We start from the raw sequence: 19,370 nt of genomic DNA, 5'->3' as shown, positions 1-19,370 counted from the left end.
GCCCTTTCGGTTCCTCCTTTACAGAGTTACTTGACACTGAGGCGGGAACTCCCTTCCTTCCTGTGGCATCACGCACAGGCAGTGATATCACATATGCAAGACTTGTTTTTTCCACCCAAGAGGCAGTGCCCAAGTTGGTGAAAAAGGAAACGCAGCGAAACAAGAAATGCCCTGCATGGGCACGCCAGGCCGAAACAAAGTTACGAAACATCCCCGTCTCATCGTCGTGTCTCACCCCAATTCGATTGTTTTAACAACTCTGTAGTGATTTTAACCATATGACAGCGCTCTCCACATTGGATTTTATGAAAGTCTTTTAAAATTATTACTTGTGTGTCTGGTTCCACGTTTGCTTATGTCTCAATCCTTTTCTTCCCTCCCCAGTACAACATTTCACCCAGGAAGCATAGTTAATCTGTTCTGACAAACAGTTCACCATAGAAACATGGCGTCCATGGAATATCATGTCTGTCTCGGTCTTGCTGATAACCAAGAGCAGAAGCAACGTCTGTCCGCGTGCTGCCAAGCGTTTTTTGCCACAACTATTACCATAACATCTCAGGATAGCAACCCCACAGTGTGGTGATGCTTCCCTCTAGCAAACATCTCCCTACAGTGGTCCATGAGGGATGTCTGCATCTCCTCTTTGTCTTGGAAAGAACTGGGGCCCCTGTATCTAGGATAAACAAGCCCTGACGGGGAATATTCAATAACATGTAAAGACACACCTGGGCACGGTGAATTACAGGTAAGGCAGGCAAAGAAATTCTAGAATTACAACATTATTGTTGGTAATAATTATCAGAACAGGTATTGTATTTATTTCATTTAGTTTTTCTTTTGTCTTTTTTTAGGTATCAACACTATTCCATGATACTTTTTTATATAAATAAATATTCATATTTGTTGCATATTAATAAAACGTTATCCAAAATCATTTCCAGTTGTCATACTTTATATCATCATTACAGAAACCAGCAAGGACACGCACAGGTTACCTGTCCCTTATTATCAACACCCTTCGTTGTGTGATCGGTTTAAAAAAAAGACATAGATATTTATTTATATTAAAAAGTATCATGGAATAATTTTGAAACCTAAAAAAAAAAATGAAATAAATACAATATCTGTTCTGATAATTATTACCAACAATAATGTTGTAATTCTAGAATTTCTTTGCCTGCCGTAACTGTAATTCACCGTGCCCAGGTGTGTCTTTACATGTTACTATATGTCCTCTTTGGCCTGTCACCTGTCGGTAATACCTGAAAACTATACCGCCGTTGATACGGCTGTCTTTATTTAGCCTTCTTAGTACGCCCAGGGACAGTTATAAATAGTGCTCTTTAAGAGATGTGAAAGGGGTGGTCAGGCTGAGTTGCTAGGAACAGTTCAAATTTACTCCAAACTTTTGACAAATGTATCCATTTGATCATTTATACGGTAAATCACATGTTCATATGTCGCTGTTTTAGACATCGCTTGCAGCCATGTTTCTTAGTTGGGGCTGCCGTTGTTTTCCCCTAACCTAAGGTTCCATAACTTTGCAATACCGTGGTAAAATGACATGATCTTGTGATGGGTGACTGCGGGTGGTCCGTATGATCGTGAAAAATTCATTCATTTACCAGTGGTTCCTAACAAGCCTCATAGTCTCTCAGACTTCCCACAAATAAACTAGGGCTGAACATTCACACCATAAGTGTACTTTATCACTGGTTGGGGACTGCAACTTCAGCAAGCGGCTCCTGGTAGAACTACTGTGTCACTAAGTCTCTTAGGGGGCCAGTGACATCTGGGCAAATCTTGTAGTAGCTCAAGTTCAGCCATGGCTCATGTATGTGTTTACCGTGAATCTGCCATGGTTTGTGCCCAGTCCTTGTCTCTACAGTTTTTTTGTAAACAGCATGACCACCAGGCCTTCAACGGCTCTGATTGTAACTAAGAACAAAGAGATTCTTGAGAACTCTGAGTAGACCACCTCTTTGAGCATATCCCATTCTATGAAGTATTTAAGTACCGTGGAATCCCACAGGTAGTAGGCAATATGTTTCTGAAGGCAGCGGTGGAGCCGCTGAAAGTCCCAGAAGAGGGCATGCGGTAGACTGAATTCTGCTTGACCGTCAGAAAAAGTTTTTAATCTGCACTCTAATATTAATTGATCTCACATACTTATTCCTCTGGATTTGAAGCCCTACCAAGATACATCCTCCACATATTTTGATTAGGGGTGGGCGGAATTTGCGTAATTCACTTTAGCAAATTATCGCGAAAATGTTAAAAATCTCCGCAAACACGCAGAAATATCGTGAAGATGCGGAAGTTTTTTTCCCACCCGTTTGCGGTATGTTCTGTGTGGTCGCGGCTCGCCAACTTACCCATGCGGTTGCTCGCGGGCTCGGCCATCTTGTTTTCACTTGTCTCGCGGTGCATGATCGCGAGAAGAAAGACGTGATCACGCAACGAATGATGTTACTGCGGGCGCGAACTGTCGCGAGACAGCGCAAATGGCTACCAACAATCCAACATCTCGTGGAGAACGCGACCGGATCGGGAAAACTTGTTGGCGAACGCGGGGATTCAGGTAAGGCGATCGTGCGCACGCAAGAATGTATTATTTTACAGCGCGAGCAAGCAAAGAATTTCCGGTAAAATGCGGATTGCGGAAATTTTGACATTTTCGCGCTCTCCGCGGAACGCGAAAGTGTCAAATTATCGCAATTTCCGCGAGTGGAACGGATTTTTAGCCCAGGCCTAATTTTGATGCATCCATTTCCATTCAGGAGCGCTTTCTGCATTCTACTGGTCTATTTTAATACAGCATGCAGTCTGTGGCGAGCTTAAGTAATTGCTTGTAATATTGGGTTAGTAGCCAGGAGTCCCTTTCTGTCACTTGAGTAGAGTGGAAAGCGATACCTGCTGCTCCCATTAAAGAGTTCTCGAAGCGTCGTGGTTGCTATGCATCGTGTAGAGGATTGGTGCCAGTTCGGATGCCAGGCATTACAATTCATTGTGGGCTAAGCATAAGCCACCCCTTTCTATCACTGCATATCGTTTTCCCACCTTCAGGCATCGATTCCTTCCTTTCGATACAAATGTCCACACTAGATTAATTGGTTCACAATTCATGTGGGCTGATATTCAAAATTGTAATTCCAACAAGGCTTCATGTTTATTTTGAAAACTTGAACTCTCCCCTACACTGATAGGACCTTGTTAGGTCAGATTTAATTTTTGAGACTAAAGGATCTATATTGTTGACCACTATGTGGTCTAGGCCCATGTTTATATTGATCCCCAAATATCTCAAATTCAATATTTTTTATTTGAAAGTGTACTCACCTATCTATGCAACTGTTGTATGGTTGGTAAGCAGTAACGCTTCACTTTTCCCCAATTTATTTTGTACCCTGAGAATTTCGAGAAGTGAGAAATTATTTGTAAAAGGTTAGGTATGGAGTTCCCTGAATTAGACTAGGTGACCAGAATATCAACTGCATAAAGAAGGGCCTTGAGCTCCCATGCTGGTGTCATGATCCCTCCTATGTCTCTGCTTTGTCGCTTGGTTACGGCCAGGAGTTCTAAAAGCATAATGAACTCCAATGGGAATTTGGCATCCATGTCTCATCCCTCTCTTGTTTTCAGACTCCAATGAGACATGACCATTACAACCCACTACCACCGACGGGTTAGAAGCTATTTTTGGCTTGATAATTGGGAGTTTCCAGTCTGAATCCGCTGGCATGCATGCAATCCCTGGGTCCTTGTTTTAAAGGGGGTCATCTATTACCATAGCTACTTCTTCCTTGGTTATGCCTTGGTCTAATGTGTGTGCCTTTTCTGATGCGAGTGTCAGCAAGTGGATGTTCTCCTCCTCTACTGTGGTACGTGACACTCCGTAGTGTATAGATCTTCATAGTAGTCTTTAAACAAGTTAAGATTGTCAAAGGTGTGTGTATGTACTGATCCCGCTTTATTTCGTATCACTGGGACTGAGTGCTGTGCTTCCTGCTGTCTCAATTGCATGGTTAGTAACCACCTGCTTTCTCCCCTTTCTATTATTGATGTTCTCTAAGTTGGAATAATGCTCTCTCTGCCGTAGAAGTAAGTAGTTTATTAAGATCATGTTTGGCCTTCAGAAGGTTATGGGGGTTGTCTGTAGAATGTGTGTGAGTGTAGGCTTGGGTTAATGTCTGCTTGTTCTTCCAGGTGGATTCGGTTTTTTATAGCTTCTCTTTTGCAGACAGAAGATTTCTGTATTACTTCTCCACTGATACCCTTCCCATACACACAGATAATTTTGTGCAGAGGGTATTGTGTGTTCATTTTCCTCTAGATAGGTGCAGAACATAGGTGTTAATATTTGTTCGCCCTTTGTTAGCCGGTAGTCAGGGTCGGATTTTCCTTCATGACAATCAGGCAGTACCCAAAGGGCTGGTCTGACAGGTCAGTGTGTGGGCCGTTTTTTGTCTGTTTTTTTTTGTTTGCCAGTTTTATGGTCTGGCGGGCAAGTTTTGTACTGTTGATTTCCTTCAAAATGCTACAGACTTTGCCTGCCGCAAGCTCAAATCTATGCAGGCTTTCATACATTGCAAAATACAAATTCAAAACTGTCCCAATTTGCAAACATGGGCCACTTTTTAAGTGAGCTAATTCACTAATGGGGTCATTTTTATTTTGGTGCTAGAGCCTATCTTCTGTCCCAGTCAGACCCTGCCGGTAGGGGGACAAATTTAGTCTCCATTGAACTGTGTCTTTTTTATGAGCCTAAAGCAAGCCAGATTTGGACCATGTCGTAATCTGTAACACTAAGCGGCATTATGATAGTGTTCGTTACTCGTTAAAGTCTGGAAATATTTTATGCGTGAGCTTGTGCCAAGTGGGCATGAGGTGAACTTGTACTGTCATTCCTTGGGGTGCAACAGTCTCCAGGGATCATGGAAGGAGACATCTGCCTTCAGGTCGTGTAACAGTTCTCTTCAGTCTGGCTTCGGGCCATTGAGTGATTCGATTTGCTTAGGTAAGGATCTGAGGTTAGGTTCTAATATCCTAAGAAGCATTTTCGAGTTTGGATGTTGAAGTAGTATTCTGGTTCTGTCTCGGAAAGTATCTCTTTTGTTATTCCAAGGCTGATAAATTGACCCTACAAGTAACATTTGGTTCTGTATCATAATCATAACAAAAATGTAGTATCCTTTGGGGTCTTGCATGTTTTATGAGTATCATGGGTAGACCACGTTTTATAAGAATGGCAACTCCAGTCTTATGGTATGGTATGGATGGTGAGTGGTCAGCCTTTCTTGTACTGTGCTTGCTGGCATGATATTCTTTGCCTACCAAGTCTCTTACCAACTTGTGGCTTCCACTTCCGACAAGTGGGTTTCATGAATGAGGTCTATATCTTGGTGTAGTGTTTGGAGGTTTGTCAGTATTTTCTTTCTCTTAAGTCAGCCTGTTCACATTTAAGTAGAGTATTGCCAGGTTAATAAGAGTACGCACAGCCCGCTTTGTCAAAATAAAGGTGAACACAGTCTGGTGTTTCCCATGAGTGGGTTTTTGCCTGTTTGGTTGGAATGTGGCAGATAGGTCGCTGCATTGAGGTAATACAGGATATTCTTTTTGAGGTGCTAGTAGGAGGTATTGGACGGCGACAGTGGTGGACGGTCCCCCTACAGTTTTAGATATTGAATGGTGACTCCACAGCAATCTGTGTAGAGAAGAGTGTTGTTGTTTCTGTCTATGTGTGGGATCAGGATCAGACAAGCGGATAAGTAAATTGAAGTCATTTCTGCGGAGGTAATGACCTGTAATCGGGTGGTTACAGATCACCCGGGTAGTTACCTGCTATCCCCCAGACAACATAGCATGAAATAACATGATAATACATTAATGTGGGGTATTTTGCCAAATTGAAAATAAGCTTGCTGAATTGAAGTCAGGAATTAACATGATTAATTCAAGGATCTAACTTTATTTTGGGCTTGGCCTCCTCGATTTTAAATCGGAATATATTTATTTAAAATTTCATACAACAGAAAAATATAGAACGTTGACAATGGGGCAAAATGTCTTCTGGATGTATAACTAAAACTGTTTTCATGAGTTTTCTGTAAGTCAAAGGAAAGCATATTGATTAAATAATATATCGTTATTTTTAGTCACATCTCTACCGCCACATCCATTTGAGTCAGGAACACAGTTCCCATGCTTTTTATGCACCGAAAATCAACTGATGTTTAAAACAAAACTGTTTGTACATGGTCTCTTACCTTCCATTGGCAGTCTGCAGGCACCAGGCAGGGGGCACATTGATCTGGTCTGTTTTTTTAAGTGAATTTCAACTGTGAGGATGCACGCCGGGAGGGATGCATAGCTGCCAAGTTTCTCAGGTCCATGGGCCATGCATGATGATCTGCTACAGACGAGGTTATTTTTACTTCAGATCTGGGACCTGTAGTTTTGGAGTTTTTTTAAGGCATAAACAAGAGTTCAAGATTTCAAAGAAAAAACATGGACTGGAGCAGCTCATAACACATGGACATGGGAACCTTGGGAGGGCTGGGTCTTAAGCCTAGGAGAAGAGTCTGCCTCATTTTGGTCTCTAGTGTGGACCACAGGGGCAAACTAAAATGAACTTCAAGGGCTAAAGTAAACATATTAGCGTTTACGTTGTGTCTCTTTCAGCATTCTGTGTTAGAGCTTTCTCTTTCCCCCATTTATAATCAGTGATGTTTCTGCCCTTATTTTGCAGTGTTTTATGAACTCAATTCTGCAGTGTTTAAGTAACTCGAAGGAACTTAGGGATTACTGCCTCCAGAACGTGTACCGCCGGGACCTGAACCACTCCAGCCGCAGCTCTACAAACCTCATGGAAGGTGAGCATCTCAGAATGAGTTCCATGCCTGTGCAAAGATCATCCAGGTCTGTCACTCCCAAAATCTACTATCATCTACCCTCCATTTATCCCAGGATTTACCCTCTATCTGCCCACCCACCTGATCTTTTGGTAGCAAACCCATCATGAAGTCTTCCGCCATTTGCATCAGGATTGGTCTATGCGAGCGGTACAAGAGGGTGTAGTCTTTATACAGGATGGAGAACTGTATGGACGAAGTCCTCTCACTGTGGAATTTTCTGCAGTCCTCTCAGTTTGACATAGTGACCCACCCTGTTTCCCCTCTACCAGCTCCACATCCCAGAGTCCGCTGGAGGTGCCCCATGTGTTTTTATATTTCTTCTTCAGTGGTGCACCAGACTCTTCTGTATTGGCAAAAACAGGACATGTGAGTCATTCTCCTCTGATTTTGAATGAATCTCTGCTTCTCCCTCCCTCTTCTGATTAAACAACCCCTTCAGGAGTAGACCGGGTCCCGGCCCCATCACCAGGCTATGAAGACACTGATATTTTGTGGCAGGTTTTATTAAAGTAATATGCACAGGCCCTTTCACCTGTACCCACAGGAGAGGGGTTTGGCAGTCATCTCCAGGTAAAAACCACCCAGTCCCCATAATCCAGGTCCTTTTCTTCCTTCATCAGTGTGTTCGTGCTTATGTGTGGTGTGCACGGGCACTACAGTATGAATTGCAGCCTCTGTAAAGACATATTATTACAGCACAAGTTGGTGATTCCTTGCGCTGACTTAGCCATTGTGGCTTTCATCAACCAGTTACAACAAACAATTGATGGACATTTTGTGCATTTTGTGATCCACTCATCAAGCTGCTTGATTCCGCTGTTTAGATCATCGTCTGTGGGGTTGCGCTGGTTCAGGCACAGGGTGTTGGGCCATTTTGTTTCCATGGTGCTGTTCCAGCTTCGCTTTGCCAGACTTAAGGTGGTGAGTTTTGCTTGCTGAGGGATGTTGATTTGGAATTAGATATTGACGTTATTCAACCAGGTGAGAGGTGAGATTCCGGTGATTTTAAAGCTGTAGAAGGTTGTGAATACAGGGCCAAGCGTATGTCCGGTGGCGTGCACGGCTCCGATGATGTGTTGTGTCAGTTTGAGGTTTTCTAGACTATCGATGAGAGCGGTGAAGTTGGTGTCTCCTAGAAGGATGTTGTTTTTAGAGTCGGTGGTGAGTAGGACAAAAAAGTCAACGATATTGTTGGCGACGGTAGCTCGAGGTAATGTTTGTCGGTAGATGAGAGTTCCAGTTAAGTTGTATCTTGCTGAGATCCTGACTTTAAATGCAGGTGCTCCATGCAGGGGGTTGTGTTCTCTGTGGTCATGGTGCAGTTGATGAATTCTTTGTATATTAAAGTGTTTCCTCCTCCTGGCTTGTGTTGACTGTCCTGCCATACAATCTTGTATCCAGCCAGGATGGCAGTGGCGATGTTGGATGCCAACTCGGAGGTCAGTCATGTTTCATGAGAAACATGAGATCCAGGGCGTTGCTGATCAGCATGTCCCAAATGTACGTGTGAAAGTTTGTCTTGGCATGTGTAAATGTAAATGTCAAGGTACTTATAGAGCACACTGTCACCAGACGGCCACCTTGCGGTGTCGCCTTTGCGGTTTCCTGGCGCTGATACTCATACCGCTGTGGAACCCCTCCTGGCTTTCCCTGTGAAGTGTCCACTCCTGGGCACCCCCAGGGTGAAGCCAGGCATCCTTAGGGCTGTTGGGGCCGGTGTGGAGGCTAAGCAAGCTATTGCCCAGAGTTGCAGCGTGGGGCCCTTGATTAGAATAGGCACCGAGGCGAGAATAGACAGGTCCAAGGAAATTGAGCCCGAGCCCCGCCGAGGCGGGAATCGAACCCTGGTCCCTGGCCAGAACTCTGCTTCAGGGTCTGCCGCTCTAACCATTGAGCCACACTCCTTTGCTGGTTGAAGCAGGAGATGTGCTGTGTGTAGTTTGTGTTGAAGGTGTGGTCGTGGTGGATGGGATGTTGCACACGAAGCGACAATTGGTGCAGGTGAAGACTCCTTCTGTGTTGGGCAGCGAAGTACGGCAGCAGTGTAGGGATGGGCGTCCCAGGTTGAGTGATCAGAGGTATGCTGCAGAGTAGTGTCAGGGGCGGAGGGGCCAGGGTTTTTGGCACTGGTCCTGGCGCATACAGGCACAGATTGGCTTGCCTGTGGCGTGCTTTTGGTGTGCTGGTGGCATGCTGCTGTGCCCATATGTGCTGTGGCCTCCATTAAGTAAGCCCTGAGGAGGAGAAGAGCCACGGTGGTGGGGGCCTTTAGTGGTGCGGGTATAGAAACAGGTAAGTAGCGAGCGAAGGAGGGAGGAAACACAGGAGATGGCAGGTGTGAAAATGGAGCGTGAGGCACAATGGGTGTAAGGAGGCTAAGAGGCAAGGAGCAAGAACCAAAATGAGCAAAGGGTGGAAAACATGCAAAGAGGCACAAAAAGGTAAAAATGAGCAAATAAGCCAAAAGGGTGAAAATGAACAAGCTGTAATGGGAGGGGGGAAAGGGCAAAAGGCACAGGAAGGACAAAGAGCAAAGAGGCATATAGGGGAGAAAAAGAAACAAAAATACAGGTCTGCAAGGGCTTAGACCAGTCAGAGGACTAGTCAAAAGGTAAGTCCAAGGGAGCAGGCCTTTTCTTTTAAGGATGGTTTAGGTGGGAAACCAGTAATGTCACTTCCCATGCAGATGGGCAATGGGACTGAAGCCGTCCTTCTTGGCTTCTTCTTTTAAAGATGATTTTGGCGGGAAGCCAGTGATGTTCCTTTCTGTGCAGATGGTTGGTGGGAAATTCAGTGATGCCAATTCCAGTGCAGATGAATAGTGGGAAATCCAGTGATATCACTGCTTCTGCAGATGGACAATGAGAATGAAATCCTTTTGCTTGAGTTCTTCTTTTAAAGATGGTTTTGGCAGTTTACCAGTGATGTCACTTCCTGTGCAGATGGTTAAAGGGAAATCCAGTGATGTAACTTCCTGTGCAGATGGGCAATGGGAAATGAAGTCTTCTTGTGTGGCTTCTACATTTAAAAATGGTTTTGGCCGTTAAGCAGTGGTGTCACTTTCTGTGCAGATTGATAATGAGAAATCCAGGGATGTCACATCTTGTGTAGATGGGCAATGGGAATGTAGAGGTGAATTCCCTATCGGGTAACCTAAGAGTGCAGTCAATGAACCGGATGGCAGGTAATGCTGTTTGACTGCTAGGATGACCCAGTACACTGGTCCTACCCCTTCCACTTCTAATATTGGAACCAGTGACTGTCAAGCGGCCTACAGGTTATAAATAAATCTGCAGCAGCTGCAACCTCGATGAAATATGCATGTGCATCAGCTGTATTTGAAGGGCCCAAAACATTTTTTTCTGTATACATCTCTCTTACCCTCCTCTTCTTTCTCTGTTACATAACTCTGTCCAGTCCTTGACTTGGATTACTTGATGTGCATTATTTTATTTTATCTTAGAGTTTGCGAAGCTGATAAAAACGATGTGGACAGCGCCCACAAATGACGTAGTGAGCCCCTCTGAATTCAAGACCCAGATCCAGAGATACGCCCCCCGTTTCGTGGGTTATAAGTAAGTAAAGATAACGCCCCCTCAAGTGTGTTAAAAAACAAGTAAAAAACCAAAGGCACATAGGGATTTGTAATTGTCATGCACTCTTGTTTCTAATGACCTCTTCCCTATTTTTTCTTTCATTCTTGCCTCGCCATCTCTCTCTGTTGATCTTTCTCCCCCTTTCTTTCTCTCCTCACTCTATCCCCCTTACTCACTCTATTTCTCACTGTCTATTGGTCTCTCTACCTCGCACACTCTATTCCTCTATTCTTCTCCCCATTTCTCATTGCTCTCCCTTTTTCTTTGTCTCCTCTCTAATTCACCTTCTACTTTCCTTGCTCTTTCTTTGTGGCATGCACCCCACTCCATAACTTCCTCTACATCTCTCCCTCACTGTCTGACTTTTTATCCCCTCTCATTTCATTGATCTCACTCTCTTTTTGCTTTCGTTTTCTCACTCTTCTCTCTTGCTCTCCTCTCTCTTTTTCTTCCCCTTCACTCTCTCTGGTTGTCTCTCTTACTTTCTTTGTTGCTTTCACTCATTCACTTCTCCGTCTCTCGCTCAATCTCTCTCCTCTCTGCCCCATTTCGCTCCCTCTTTTTACATTCTCTGTATGTCTCTCTCGCTGTCCATGTCTCTCACTTTCTATCCTCCTCCTTTTAATGCTATCTCTCTGGCATTTTATCACATTCTTCTCTCTATGTCTCTCGCTTCCTCTTTCTGTGCCTTTCTCTCTTTTTCTTCTTTTCTCTCGCTTCACCTCTTTCTCTCTCTTTTTTTGTTCTGCTCAACCTTTCTGTCTTGCTTTTTTCTCCCATCTCTCTATCTCTGTCTGTCTGTGTTTCTCTCTCAATCTTTCTCTACTTCTGGCCCACATCAATCCTTCATCCATTATCTCTGTTTAACCCCATTCTCTTGCATTCTTTCTCTTTCTCTCTCTTGCTTGCCCCCTCTCACTTCTACCTCTTCCTCTCACCCTTCCATTTTCCTTTCCTCCTTGTTTCTCTGCCAACTTTGCCGGTATAGCCAGCAGGATGCTCAAGAATTCTTGCGCTTCCTCCTGGATGGACTCCACAATGAGGTGAACCGAGTGACATCACGCCCCAGAACCCAGCCTGATGACCTGGACCATCTTCCGTAAGACTTTCTCATATATTCAACTACCTATGAATTGAGCATAGCGCCATTCAACCTAAAGAGGGCAGTTTGTCCCTTTGTACACATGTCCTGTTGTGGGGGGTGGGGAAATAAAGTACCTAGCCACAATATAAAGCTAAAAACATGGGTCTCCTAAAAGTGAGAGAAAAGCCTAGGTCTTAGACTCCCGTACATGTTTGTTTCTCTCGGGTGGTTTGCTGTTTACTGTCAGGTTGCTTGCATCTTGTGGGTTTTTTTGCACTTGAATCTTGGACCACGGGTAGGTATAAAGTCTGAATTTGTTTCACTTGAGGTGGTTTTCTAGATAGACTTAGGTAAGAACCAAAAAAATGCATGTTTCTTGGTGGTGTCTGACCGAGCTTTAAGGTCCCATTTAGTGCTGGACTGTAATGATGCCAAAAATTGGTAGATGCCAAATCTGCACCTTAAGTGCAAACCCCCAAGAACAGGTGTGGAACTCCACATAGGCCCTTCACAGCCACCCCAGTTTTCTGGTGGCCGAGCAGCCCGATGATGCTGTTTCCTCATGAAGGTCCCCATGGGCTTGTCACTGGAAGGCCAAACAACGGAGTTACTAACCACGTTTAAGACTCCATGTAGGTACAAATGCAAGAAGAACAATCGATGGTCAGAATGTTGAACAGTGTCAAACATTCACCCCAGAACAGAGGTCTGAGCCTAAATCCATCGTTTTTTTGCTCCCCATGCCATTCCAGTTTAAACCCAGCCATATGCAAATCAGTCTTGACCCTGCTTCCTATGGAAACAGTCCAGCCTGAACTGCCAGGCCAGGTCCTCCCAGGACCAGAAGCAAGCATCCTAGGATCGGTTTTGGGGTTTCACCCCTCATCCGCCAGGATATCTTGACTTCTGCTGACTTCTTCCTGGCTGAGGAGTTGAAGCGTGAGGTCTGCGATAAGTCAGAGCTGGAAGGGAGCAGTGCCCGTCAGCCTGCGACGCGGCAGATGAGAACATTCTTCCTCCCTCTCATCTCACCTGCTCGGAGGTCTGTGGTGCTTTCCTCCGACCAGCTGGGCGGCATGTCTTGTTTGCCGGGGAGACAGAGACTCCTCAGCAGTCAACTGATTGGCTTTGCTAGTACAAAGTAAACATTCTTACTGCAGCCTTACTGTTGTGCTGCTTTGGGAGAAAAGAGTCTTACGGCAGCTCTTCTGCATGTGTTTTCTATTGTATAGGGATTTTCCTATTTGTTAGTGTATTTACAGCTGGTATTGGATCGACTTTATACGTGTTGAGCATTTTTACATGGTGGAAAGTTTTTGAGGGAATCTTATCCAATAGTTACTTTTGTGGTACTATTGATTGGAGTGTGTTTTGGGCTGTAGGTTCCAGTTTTGTTACAACGGAGAAATGTACTGCGAAGAGGAGAAGGTCACAGACCCTTGATTCGAAGGAGGGGAGTGAATATCACCTGGATGTGCCAGCAAAGAATTCTGGTGGTGCTTTGGCTGGTCCTTCAGTGTCCCTGACAGCCTTGGAAGTACAGGCACGATTGATGCTGCAGTCGCTAAAGCCTTGACTTCCAAACGTAAGGCTTAGCGTTCGTCAGCCCTGCTAGATGAGGATCAGGATTCCTAGTTATCTGATGTCTCAGAGCCAGAGAAACTTGTGGTGCCTGCAGTGGGGCACAACAAAATAAATAAATAAACGTACCTTCCTTTCTTCGCAGCGCGACGTTCTCCTCCCTCTGGTGTCTTCAGGAAGCTCCAGATGCAGGTAATTGCACTACCCAATCCTGGGGCTGCTTTCACAGCATGAAAGCAGCACCAGGGTTGATTGGATAGAGCAGGCTCTTTCAGCACTCCTAAGAGCACTGGAGGACTGTACTTTCTCTAACCAAGCTGTCTAGGACAGCTAAGTTAGAGAACTTTAAAATGCACTTGTCTGGCTGGCCGTCTTGAGACGGCCGGTCAAAGGGACATGCACGTTTTAAGGTGCACAGCTCCTTGCTGCTGCCACTCGGCAGTGCTGGCCCCACCCCGTCCTGACACTTAGTTCAGAATGGGTTGCTGAAAAATAAAACGGCAATAAATAAACTTTATGCCATTTTGTTCAGCTCTGCGGCTTGTGGGGCGACTCTCCTCTGCTCAAATGGAGCAGCCGCCCCTGGGTGCCTGGTGGAAAGTTCATATCCAGGGAGGAACTGGTGGAAATTCTGGTGCATGTCAAAGACAATCTGGGCATGGCGCCGCCTCCGATGGAGGGGACTGCAGAGGATCTTTTTCCACAATTCACTAAGCCTGTGGTTTTGGCAGGGGGATCTGAAATGGCGGCTCCCATTGGTTCATTCTCCCCTGAGGTTTCAGTGTCTCCAGGTGCAGTCGCTGGCGAAATTCAAGCTGACTGCTTTGAGACTGAATGGTGAGGTTGCAGCATCTTTTGTCTTTTGTTTCTTCTTCTGTGCAGGCTTCCAGGAGGTTGTCTGCAAAGGTCTTCTTATGCACGGCATTGGAAGACGTTTCAGGCTTGGTGTGAATGGAAGAGTTTGGTTTTACTTTCTGTTTCTCTTCCTCCGGGGTTAAAGTTTTTCCAGGATGGTTTCCAGCGGGTCTTAGTCCTGCCACTCTTAAGGTTCAATGGGCAGCTGTTAAGGCTTTCCAGTCCCCTTGGTGTGGTCTGGTGGATTATCAGGGTCTAGTCTCTAGGATCTTTAAGGGTTTTTCAAATCTACGCCAAATCCCGCAGGTGATGTGTCCTTCTTGGGATTTGCAGTTGCTGTTGCGAGCTCTCCGGTATATCCTGTTTGAGCCCTTGTCTTCAGTGGGGTTACGTCTACTGACATTGAAGGTGTTCTTTCTGGTGGCTACGACTTTGGCTCGCCACGGTCGGGAGCCGAGCTCTCTGTCTCATTGGTATCCTTTCTTTTGGATGTTTGAGAACAGGATTGTTCTTCGGTTAGGCCCAGGATTCGTGCCCAAAATGAATTCTATGATTCATCTTTAGCAGGAAGTGATTTATCGGGTGTTCTTTCCAGATCCTCAGTCTCCTAAGGAGGTGCACTTCATTTGCTTGATTTGTGGAGGGCAGTTTTGATCTACCTGTACAAGGTGAAGGAGTTATGGGTCTCCTATGTCTTTATTGGTGAATTTTGGCCCACCCGGAAGGGTAAACCTTTCGACTCAGACCTTGAGCAGGTGGATCAGAACTGTGATTCTGCTGGCATATAAGCAGTTTGGTCTGTCGTCTCCTCTAGAGATCTACTAGGAGCATGTCTGCTTCTTTGCGGAATTCCAGGATGCTTTATTGCAGGAGATCTAACGGGTGGCAACTTCGGTGGTTCCTTCAACCTTTTCACCTTATCAGTTGGTCCAGGGTCCGGCGGTTCTGGATTTGTTGGGTTCCATAGCTCTGGCTTCTGTGTTGTAAACAGTTATTTGCCTATGGATTAAACTTGTGTTTGCATATTCTGTGCAGTTGTTTATGGCTTGGGTACATCTCACTGTGTGATCCTTCACTATGAGAGGGACGAATGGGTAATGCTGCGTTTACTTACCGATAATAGCATTACACTGAGTTCTTCTCTCATCGTGATGAATCAGCCTCTCCCTCCTGCCCTTTCGGTCAGCCCAACTGTGTGAAACAGGAGATAAGGAGGGTGGGGAGGAGATCTGATATGTTGGGAATAACTGTGATTGGAGGCACAGGGGCCTTACTAAATGATTTATCACGGCGAGAGAAGGACTCAGAATAATGCTATTTCCGGTACGTAAACACAGCATTTCCTTTTGTGACCTGTCCTGCTTACTGTTCCAGCTGAGAACTATCCCCTTTGTAATATGTTTGATATATTTGTCTTTGCAGGGATGGGGAGAAGGGAAAGGAGATGTGGAAACGGTATCTACAGCGGGAAGACAGCAAAGTTGTAGGTATGTGTATGCTGAGGAGATTAAGGGAGACCTTTCCCATGGAGGAAACTGGGCAAACTGAACGGTAGTGTGGCTTCTATAAAAAATAACGTAATTTGAAAACCCACGAGAATCAACAGCAGCCTCTGCCTAACCACATCTGCTGTTAGCTGATGGACTCAAAACCCTCAGAATGGATTGGATTGGGGATTGTTCACCTTATATTCATGCTTAGCAGTTCAGGTTTTTCAGGCCGCATTTTGCTTGTGGCCTCTTTAAAATACCAATAAATGAACCACCCAAAAAATGTCATAACCTTAAGCACAAAACAAACACAGCTTAAATGTCCAAACCATTATCTAGACAGCAATGCCTACAGAAAATATGCGTCCTTCATCCTCCATGTGGTTGCCCTGCATGTTTCAGGCAGTATAACTTTCCTTAAGTCTGCTGTGGCATTGAGTGATTTTCTTAGCAGGTACATTATCATTCATTTATATAATCTGCCTCATTCAGGCCCACACAAGGGGCCCTCAGAGCACTCACTTCCAGCACTTTGTTATACAATTAGACAGGCACAGCTTAGTGTCTAGAGGCAGATGGGGAATAACTAACACTCAATGAGTTAAGTTTAATAGGGTGGGTGATAAGGGAGCTCCCCATTCCAGCGTAAGTTGATCTCTGTATCTTGTAGTTTAATTTTCTTGAATGCAATGGTTTTCAAGATGTTCTTCAAAGAGATGTTGGTTTTGTTGTGTTCTTAAGGGTGGACTTTTTTTAGATGCAAGGTCCGTATACTCCAAAGGACAATCCACGTTTGTGTGAAGTGAACATTAGTTTGTAGATTGTCAGGTTATTATTTGATGTAAGGTTCCTCATCATGTACGTATGTGAAACTTCTATAGCGCAAATCAATCCAAAAGGCAGTGGAATGCTTGAGCATGGACATAGACAAGCATAATGTCAATGAGTGGTAGGAAAAGTATCTGGTTTGCGGACGGTTAATGCATTGTGGTGCAGTGTTCTTTAAAGAGGCGTGTCCTCAACTCTTTCCTAAATTTGAGCAGCATGATACATAGATGCTGTTCCAGGTCCTGGGTTTAGGAAGCTGGCTCTTTATATAGTATTCCAAAAATAGGTATGCTGGGCAGATAGTCTAGGTATTCCCTTATGAATGGACAGAGACTTGCTCTAGCAATCCCAAGGTGCTCTTTTAAGGGGCAGTGTGGTCGAGCAGCCATAGGCTTAGCAGAGAGAAGTGTTAGACATTAGCAAATACACACACAGTCAAGGAATGATGCACACAACTCTATAAGCAGATCCACACCAATTAGATGAACCCGCATCTTTACATATATTGAGGCACCAGAATCAATACGATCAGGTAAGAATGTTTCGAGATAGAAATACTTTTAGTTTTTAAAAGTCGACAGTGCAATTTTCAGTGGCGGCAATGTTGTCTTATGGAGGAAAAACAAATACTACATACAGTTACTTCACAGCGACAAACTGGACCAGTCCTCGAGACGTAAGGTGAGAGCAGGGCAAGGTCCAAGGCAGCACCAGCAGATCACCTCCGGGAGCACTAGTACAGCTGGGTGCAGTGGTGCAATACAGCGTCGGGTGCCCAATGTTAGTCAATGGGGATCGGTCCTGTCGAAAAGAGGCTGCAGGTTTAGACTGAGAGGCCAGTCTTTCTGAACCAACAGGGGGGATCAGGCACCACGATGCTCGGGATGTGGGGGCTCCTTCGGTCCACTTCCACTCAGGTTAGGGGCGACGGGTGCAGAGGTGTCTTGATGCATCAGGATTTTCACAGCCGAGTCACTTGCAGTCATAGGGGGCTGCACACAGAGCCTGCAGATGGCGTTGAGGGGTACCCTCTTGGCAAATCAAAGTTGGGCTTCTTTTTTAGAGGGCTGGGGAACCACACTGGCACCGTTGGCTCACTTCAACTCTGGCTTGGAGCGACAGGTGCAGTGGTGCTAGCCGGTGTCGAGCTTGCTCAGTCTGGAGTCCTCACAGTTCTTTTCTTTGGTACCTGAAAGGTGCTGGGGAACAGCTCCACTGCTCAACGGGAGCTCCTGAGTCTTGGAAGAAGTTCTGGCAGTCTTCAAAGGCTTTTGGAGGCACAGCAGCTTGCAGAGTGAGTCGACTTTGCCGCAATTGGCTGGAACAGCGAACAGGCCAGCAGGGTTGGCGTCAAGTCAGTTGCTTCTTCTATAGTTCTTGCTCTTTTATGGCTCTTCGGTCCTACTTCTTTTAGGTCGGAATGATCTGATTTCCTGGTGCCAGCGGCTCCCCCAAATACTAGATTTAGGGGCGTTAGGGGAGTGAAGAGTAGTAGCCAATTAGCTACTTACCCCTCGGGTCACTACGCCCCCTATATGACCACTTCCTGTGGGAAGTGGACATAGTCCTGTCCCAGAGTTCCTAAGTTTGTCAACACAAAGATGGTAGACTTCTGATTTTCATCTTCATTTCAGGTAGCTCACCTTTGGGATGGAACTAGCCTGAAGATGAACCTCCCTCTCTACCTACTAATTTTCCCCCTGTCCAGGTGCCAAATGGACCCTGGACATGGGCATTCGGTATCCTCTCCTGTGCGGGAAGCCAGATTGGCATACCAGAGGGGATGGGCTCTTTTAAGCTCCTTGCCTTGGAATGCTGATTCACATGTCATCCTGTGGAAGGGGGTGCATACCCCCTTGTCGAGCAGGCTTTGCTCCTGACTTCCTGAGATCAAAGGCCCTCACTCCTGGGGCTCAGAAGCTCATCTGTGGTGGCAGGCTGGCTTAGACTAGTCAATCAGTACACTAGTAGTTGGTAGGTTTTCAGGGGGCACCTCTAAGGTGCCCTCTGGGGGCATGTATTAATATACATAAATCCATCACTGGAATACGTGTGTGTTTATTAATATGAGATGTTTGATACTAAACATCTTGAGTTTCAGCAAAGCCATCATGTAGATTGGGAACTCATTTTCACCAGTGTTCAGCACATGGACTTTAAAATGGCTTCCCTGATCACTTGCACTGGCAGCAAATGAGCTGACCAGCACATGGGCATATCTGTTCATGCAGATATGTCCACACATGTATGTAGTGCACCCTGCTTTAGGGCTGTCAGGCCTGCTGTAGGGGTGACTTACCTATACTGCATACAGTGCCTGCAGGCATGGCACACCGGCCTGTATGCCATGTTGTGTTTTCACTTTAGTCTGCACCAAGACATGCAGACTGCAGTGGCAGTCTGTATGCATTTGGTGAGGGATCCCGTAGGGTTGCCCAATACATGCTGCAACCCTTAGACCCCCTCTTTGGTACTTATGCCCTATGTACCTGGAGTACCATCTGCTAGGGACTTATTAAAGGGGGTCCAAAGGTCTTGCCATTTGCAGGAACAATTGTAGAGCTTTGAAAAAGAGATCTGGCACTGGGGACCTGGTTAACAGGAACCCAGTCACAATTGCATCAAACACCAGGCAAAAAGTGGGAGTGACCATGTCAAAAAGGAGCACTTTCTTACACATGGTGCATAGATGACAAGGCCTGCCGCCTTTTCTTTGTTGCAGTATTTAGTCTGCAGTCTGAAGGTATCCTGGCTGCAAGTGTGCCAATAATCCCCAGAGATGGTGAGCTAGTCTGCTAGATAAGTGGGGGAACTACTTGTGACAGCTTTGTAAATGATGCTGCTAGTTTTGAAGATGGTGCTGGCCAGCAAGGGGAGTCAATGGAGTTCCATTAGGACCAGTGTGATGTGACCATGTGTAATCAAGCCTTGGATAAAATGTGCTGCAGCATGTAGGATGCGCTTAAGAGGTGCCAGCGTTGAGTCTGGTAGGCCATGGAGTAGGGCAAATGGTTTAACT

The 19,370-nt window shown here is 45.5% G+C and overlaps 1 protein-coding gene across 14 annotated transcripts in view; it reads left to right on the top strand.

The window, feature by feature from the left end:
* The window catches only part of USP2 (ubiquitin specific peptidase 2), a 293,747-nt gene that overhangs the window by 241,356 nt on the left and 33,021 nt on the right, over nt 1-19,370 (top strand). For all 14 annotated transcript variants that reach the window (XM_085645929.1, XM_085645936.1, XM_085645935.1 and 11 more), the window contains 4 exons: nt 6,752-6,875; nt 10,381-10,492; nt 11,502-11,612; nt 15,456-15,520. In XM_085645929.1, the coding sequence (XP_085502055.1) occupies nt 6,752-6,875; nt 10,381-10,492; nt 11,502-11,612; nt 15,456-15,520 (412 nt within the window). The remainder of the gene's footprint in view (nt 1-6,751; nt 6,876-10,380; nt 10,493-11,501; nt 11,613-15,455; nt 15,521-19,370) is intronic.

The sequence above is a fragment of the Triturus cristatus genome, chromosome 3_1, assembly GCF_964204655.1.
Source record: "Triturus cristatus chromosome 3_1, aTriCri1.1, whole genome shotgun sequence".
Taxonomy (NCBI): domain Eukaryota; kingdom Metazoa; phylum Chordata; class Amphibia; order Caudata; family Salamandridae; genus Triturus; species Triturus cristatus.
The sequence above is the reverse complement of the archived record's forward strand: the minus strand, read 5'-3'. Positions and strand labels throughout refer to the sequence as shown.